General features: G+C 35.5%; 1 protein-coding gene across 1 annotated transcript in view; it reads right to left on the bottom strand.

The window, feature by feature from the left end:
- The window catches only part of MAP3K4 (mitogen-activated protein kinase kinase kinase 4), a 50,870-nt gene that overhangs the window by 26,776 nt on the left and 16,862 nt on the right, over positions 1-7,232 (bottom strand). The window contains exons 7-13 of the mRNA XM_010000024.1: positions 7,162-7,232; positions 6,636-6,735; positions 6,469-6,552; positions 5,001-5,267; positions 3,212-3,361; positions 2,100-2,261; positions 965-1,098 (exon numbers count right to left, since the gene is read on the bottom strand). The exon at positions 7,162-7,232 is cut by the window's right edge and continues 56 nt beyond it. Of these exons, the coding sequence (XP_009998326.1) occupies positions 965-1,098; positions 2,100-2,261; positions 3,212-3,361; positions 5,001-5,267; positions 6,469-6,552; positions 6,636-6,735; positions 7,162-7,232 (968 nt within the window). The remainder of the gene's footprint in view (positions 1-964; positions 1,099-2,099; positions 2,262-3,211; positions 3,362-5,000; positions 5,268-6,468; positions 6,553-6,635; positions 6,736-7,161) is intronic.

The following is a 7,232-nucleotide window of genomic DNA, read 5'->3' as shown; positions in this document are numbered from 1 at the left end:
ACTCTTTCCTCCTGCTCTTCCAGCAAGCAGAACAAACTACCTCCAGGGCAGACTGATCAGCCCTATACTTTAAGGAAACAAAACTGTCACTGATGTGTCATCTGCTAGCACAGATCAATATGAGGATATATTTATTTTCTATATCAATACAGAATTATTTCAATGGAAAAGAATTCTGTTAAGTTTCTGACACAACAGCTGCAAAACCACCTAAATAAATCAAGTAATGGTATCATTCTGCCTGCGACACTTTCCCAGTTCCTCTCTGTACACCCTCAAAGTGATGTAACTTTTTAACTATTTTTGTGCCCAAGAGTAGAGTTTTGCAGCACAAACTGTAAGCACAATTTGAGAAGCCACTGGACACAACACTACTACCAACAGACAAAGAAATACTTCAGACTACAACAGAAGAACATCCACAAATGCATTCATTACTGCAAACATAAAACTGAAGAATTTTAACCAGACTGGAAACCCTTCTTCCTCATCTGTTGGTCAGATCTTAGATGCGTTCAGAAAGGACTCCTACAGGAGACTAACGCTTCCCTAAGTACATCATTTCCACAACTGGCCCAAACAACACTCCTTTCTCTGTAAAATACCCATATCCTGGTGCATATTCTGCTGTCTCTATTACCTCCTGATCACACAGTACTCTTCTTCCAACCTGATAACCATCACCTACAGTTTTTTAATTGTCTGGGTCCAACAATCATGACTTTTTCTTCCCCCTTTCAGTCTGCTAACATGGCACAAAATGTTCCACAAAATCTTCTGGTGAGCAGTTGGAGCATCCATTTGGCTTTATGCATTTATTATTCAAGTTACTTACAAAATGCAAGAGTGAGAAGCATCAGTTGTTCAGAAGAAATTCTAAACAATAAAGCATTATTCCCTGTGTGAAAAGTTCTGCATGGTATTTAAATACAAACTACTATGACTGTAACAAGCTGGCTGTTACCTGGGTCGAGTGCCTCGGCCACTCTCACATTTTGTTAGCACATAATTCATCCATTTTCTGGCAAAGCTGATATACTTGTCTCCAATTTTCTGCCTGAATTCTCCGGACATCAGACGAACCACTTCTTTATGGTACTGTAAGAAACTAAAGATTACTTTTCACATATTAGTAAGAATAATAATACAGTTTTCAATATTCACTGGAGTATTTGCAGGCTAACAAAATTCTACAGTATAGTAACAGTCACATCCTACTCTTAGACAAAATTATTTTATTCAAGCAGTTGTAAATTTATAAAGAAAAATCTTTTAAAAGTATATGACATGTTATAATGAGAGGCAGCACTTGAGTCATATTGCATTCTGTTGTGATAAAGACCTGCTGATGTTCAACAGTGTACACATCATTTCAGATACTTCCTAAATAAACACTCTGTTTGGAGCAATCAGAGACTAAACCACAAAGTAATGCTTCTTTTTAGTTATACTGCAGGAAAAAAGAAGGGATAAGGGAGTTTCATATGTACTTTTAAAAAATTAATCATAAATACTAGCTGGCTTTTAGAAGGCTATCCTCGGAAGTATGTTAGGGTATGATACAATCTTAAAAAAATTACAAACAGTGAAACAATATACTAAAAGCATCCAAACATGACATTTCCTCATCAGCACTCTAAGAAGGGCACTCAAAAGCTAAATTCACTGTATCAAAGAACCACCATAAACTCTGAAAGCATGGCTCATGTTACAGTACTATGCTATTATAGCAAGACTATGAGAAGCCAGGTTACACAATGACATTTAATATCAAAGCATATTTCTGATTTCATCTAAAATGCTGCCAAGTAGCAGAGACTAGAAGACTACACCTGAATTAACCAAGTTCTCAAAGGTTTTTAAGAGTTCCAGGCACTACTAATTGCAGGCTGAGTTCAACAGATCTATTTGTTCTTTTCCAATCATTTTCACTTAAGATTCCTGTGCCAACACCTGTTTTTTTTTATTATGTTCTCCCAGAGCTCCTCGTATTTCCATAGAGTTAGTTACCTTAATTGCATCAATGCAAAACCAGAAATTTCCATTAGCTCTTACCAAACCTACAGAACAATTGTGTCACTAAGTTTTTGTTTCCTCACCTCAAACCCAAAATTATAACCTTGAATCATGGCCTCCCGGTAGTATTGCTGCAAAGTGGCTGATTCAGATTCATCAACTTCAGCATCAAACTCAGATGTGAACATGTGATCAACTCTATCAATGGCACTGCTTATCTTGTTGCATAGCTGTAATGCATCACTCTGGGTAACAACAACAAGAAGGAATGGGGGTCACCAAATTATTACTTACATTCTTTAGTTGTCAACGCTAAGGCAAATATGAATCTATAAATTACATTATTTTAAATGGAAATGTACTTTAATAACCATCACAATTCCTTCAGTCTTAAAGAAACACTTTCCAGCAGTAGCATTAAGCAAGTCTTGTCACTAAGAACTATAACAAAGTTTGTTTGCTTCTGTGAGAATAACTTTAACAACAAAGAAAGTAAGGGGGTGGAAAATCAAACAAAAATGCCCAACCAAAATCAGACAGAAAAGAGCAGAGATTTACTATCTAAAATGTGGTCAAGCCTTTGGTTGTATTTTCACCCTTGTATTTGGACACAGCTTCTACTGAACGCAGGGACAAATACAGGGATGCGATATTGCAATTTCAACCTAACAGATCTTTGCTTTTCTGGGTCTTCCAAAAAAACAAAAGAAACAACCCAACAAAGAAAAACCTCATCCAGCAAAAAAAATCCAAAACAAACATCACCACAATAACAACAACAACAAAACCCACAGACAGACACCTACCCACTTCTACATCACAAAGCAGTCATCTTCTCCAAATATGAGGAAAAAAAGTTGCTCCTTGCAGATCACAGATTTTTTACAGCATTTATTTTTATGAAATCAAACACTTTATTTCAATTCAGTAGCACTTTCATACAAAGATATATTTATTTTGTTGCTATTCATATTTCTATAACATTATGGACTCACTCCCTGCATCCCCAGCGCAAAAACTATTACTCCAGTATTGCTCGAAAATACACTCACAAATCCTTTGCAAGAACAGAATTAAAAATGTAGTAAAAGTGAAGTCCATAAAGGCTGCATAGATTACAACTGAAAAGTACATGTTTTTATTCAGAGAGCAAGGCACAATCAATTCTGACTGAGAAATCTCAAAAAGAGCTTACCTTTAGCTGTTGTAGAGCTTTGGCAATGACTGGTTGGCTGGATGTCTGTTCCTGGTGCAGAGATACGAGCCCTTCAATTGATTGTTGGAAAGCTTTTCTCTGACTCACAAGGTGGGCAGACTGAATGACTACAAGGAGGAGGTTATCAACCTAGGAATACAAGATACCACTAATTCTTATAAACAAATTTGTCTCTATAAAAACATATTCAGTATCAGCAAATTTCAACTGGTTATTATTTATTTTTATTCTAAAACATATGAAATACATTTCTGGTCACTATTCATTAAAACCTTTATTTCACACAGAAAAGCTCGATGCTGGCAATTGAACTTGATAAACTCTCATCTTACAAGCAGAACTCTATTAGGGCAACTGTCACAGCAAATTTTCAAGGGTTTTATTACTCCTGTTTATGTCTAGAAAGGTTTGGGAAACACTATATTAAAATATTAGAATATGTTTTGGAAATCAGAGCTCTGATATTGCAGAACTCTATAGAAGTACACAGTTACAGACAGTGTTGCCTTTGCTGTGGCACTACGAGTCATGTACTAAACTCTGTTGGTTTCAAAACCACAGACAACACATCTGCAATAAGTCACTTACAAAAGACTTCATCCAAATTTTCAATAACTCATACCCAAAGAATATTTTCATGCTCAAATTTCTTTAAATGTTGATGGTATTCTTCTATTTGATGAAAATTTTTGAAACAACACCTTACATTTTCTCTTGCTTACAATCAAAACATGTTTTTTTAAAAACACAGAACACAGTATTTCTGAAGGACTTTTTATTTCCTAACCTTCCAATAATGGATTTTTTAAAAATTAATAAGCAGTGTTACACTGCTTATGTCAGATAGAAAACCATTTTCAAATCAAATTCCACTTTTGCTGTTCTCATTTTCTGAACGAAATGCTAACTGTGATAGAAGTCAAATGAAATTCAAGCACTTATACAAAGGCTATGTTTTTATTGTTCAGTCTGGACAATACAATAAGTAATACACTTGCACCTTAAAAACAGCAGTACATGCAGAAGTGACTTTTTCAACTGCCTCTAATTGCTAGAGCCCCCTGAATGCTAAAGGTCAGGCACAGCGACATAGAAAGTCACTCTGTTTGTGGACAGTAAAGGCCATTTATGGTAGGGACCAAGGAACTGCATGACATACTAAAAGGAAAATTCACTTAGCTTAATGCAAGTATATGAGAATAGGAGGGGCAGGGAGCTGCAGCTTGGATCAGTTGCTACAGTGTAGCAGAACTGCTGGCAGAGAACCCCTGTTGGCTGGGGATGAAGGAAAGTATGACTGGAAAAATTCCTTCCTGCAGAACTGTTGAACATCCAGTAGCTTCCACAGAAATCTAACTTTAAATGTCACAACTCATCCAAGATCAAAAGTAACTGGTTTCATGTCTCAGCATGTGGAAAGCACACAAGCACCACACATTCCTGGAGACTTGTGACTTCTTAATAAAATATACATTTTTCAAGTCCCATCCACACCTCTCACACTGCACACCCATCTAGATACTGAAAGTATCTATTATATAAGCCCAGCCCTGAAAACTGCACATTGTAGAGATTAATCCTTACAAGAAATGCTAAATCCATTGAATTTGATACTTCCATTAACACAACTAAGAATAGACTGATTCTTGAATTTTAACTTTTTACTACCTATAGAAGGACACATGCTTCACTAATACTATAGTTAACCTGAAAGGACAAGCATCCAGAGAATGGTGGAGGTCACACAAACAGGGACAACAAAACCCACCTGCATGGTGCGCAGTGTATCAACCGTTTCTACTTGTGGCACCACTTTGACTGGCTGACCCTCCCATGCAGTCCAGTTGTTATCTAAATCATGGTCTTTACCATTGTGTTTGGTCATTAGTAAATAGGCATCATATGCAACCTCATCTGAATCCTTTGAGCAATCCTTTCCAGCAGCTGCATTGAGGAGCTGCAAAATCACAGATTTTTCCCCTGCAATACTATTTGGTACAAACACTTGTAAACTCTCAAGTCCAGGGATTTGTACCTGTCGAAAAAAAATACAAAACAAACAATATACTGAATCTCACTGTCTTCTATGATACATGAAACAGGTAAAATAGGTGGGTGTCATCTTACTTAAGCAACAGGGAGAGTTTTCATCTTAAACAGATGTACAATATACATCCTAAAACAATACATTCAGCCATTTTCGCACTAAAAGACAAAATGGAGTATAAGAAATTCTGTGTCTTGAAATCCACTACATCACCAACTTTCAGTGACATCTTTCGTGCATCTTCAATTGATCCTTCTGCATAATCTTCTAAAGGAATCTTGTTACAAAAAAGTTCAACTTCACATATATACCATATATGCGTGTATAAAATATATATACACATTTTAGAAAGTAAATTAGTGAAGACTGATTTAAGACTTATGAAGCACACATTTTAAAGATTGGAACATTAAAAGATAGAAAATTCCTTCATGATCTCTAAGAATCCACATAATGTTTCTCAATGGCTACAAAAGAGTAAGCAAAAATATGGCTAGAAAGTATCAGTTAATCTTTTATTATTCATTAAAGAGAGCTTAATTAAGTCAAACAACTGTGTTCTTTTTTAATAATGTTCTATATTGTAATATATGTAGTATATATATTATATAGTGCATATATATATACACACACACTCTCTATATATAATATACTCCTTAAAAACTAATTCTGATTTATCTGTCCCACTGGTAACAATACTTCTGACTCTGATGCCTGATTTGGTTAGACTGAAAACAGTAAAACCGTTGATACCTGTGATTTGACATGAGGTATCAGACTTATAGTGAAATGTAAATCTCTCTTTTCAGAGTTTGTGTCATCAAGCTAAGACAAAACATACATTTTAAAGCATTTATTTTTCATAACACTCCCTAACAAAGTGTTACTACTCCCCTCACACAAATGAGTAAGTACTATCAAAGCAAACAGGTTTTTGCTATATCACAAAGAGAATCTTTGGGAAGACAAGGAAACACTGATTTCCGAAAACTTAAAGACTAGCATTCTCACTCACATAAACACAGGTACAGAAAATAATCTGAGTACCACAATTCAATAGTAAATGCATGACATTTAAAATGTTGAGATATAGATGCCACACTAAAAAATGGAAATTACTCCAACAAATACCCCTTTACATTTTTCTTAGGGTCGCCACGCTTTTTTTACACCTCTAAACTGAATTTACCTTCACATACTCTTTAGTTTTCAGAGCATTCAGAAGATCTCGCACAGGAGCTGACAAGGCAAATTCTGCTGCTATTTCAAGGTCCTACAAGTAATGACAAAAGAATATGCTTTCAGATTGTATTTCTTTAAAGTATATAAATAAGAGGGGCCCTAATACGAACTTACCTTCCTCAGCATTTTAGCAAAACCAAGAGCTTTGGAGGCCCTTTCTCTAGCTTCATGAAACAGCTCTTTGAGTGCTCGGCTGGTCTCTATAACAGATCTCCTGAGACATTGGCAAGAATGAAGTGACAATGTTAATAAAAATCATCTTATATTTATATAGCTACTAGAAAATAAGAATTATTTACATGTTGTTCAAGAGAAAAAGCACAGAAAAGATAAATATTTACAAGCAGCTGACAGAAACAAACTGAAATTGAGCACACCTATTTTTGATAAGGACATAAAAACTTGATTTAAAGTGCCTTACATAAAAAAACTTCTCATTCCTGCACTAAAAAGAGGATCACTAGGCTTCAAATGAACAAAATGATAATTCCTTGCTGCAACATACAGAAATACCAGCAATAAAGTCTATGGAGTCTTGCACTTACCAAGTTTTAATTCTAAGAAATAAATCAAGCATGTACCTGTTAGGAGTATAAAACCATGACTGTGTTTATTATTATTAAGCCAAAGGGCTTAATACCTGATTTCATCTGATGCAGTACTGTCATCGGCACTGGCCCAAAATTCATCACAACTGTCTTGTAGTCCAGA

Source organism: Chaetura pelagica, unplaced genomic scaffold, assembly GCF_000747805.2.
Source record: "Chaetura pelagica isolate M959 unplaced genomic scaffold, ChaPel_1.0 scaffold135, whole genome shotgun sequence".
Classification (NCBI taxonomy): domain Eukaryota; kingdom Metazoa; phylum Chordata; class Aves; order Apodiformes; family Apodidae; genus Chaetura; species Chaetura pelagica.
This window is presented reverse-complemented; position numbering and strand designations above follow the sequence as displayed.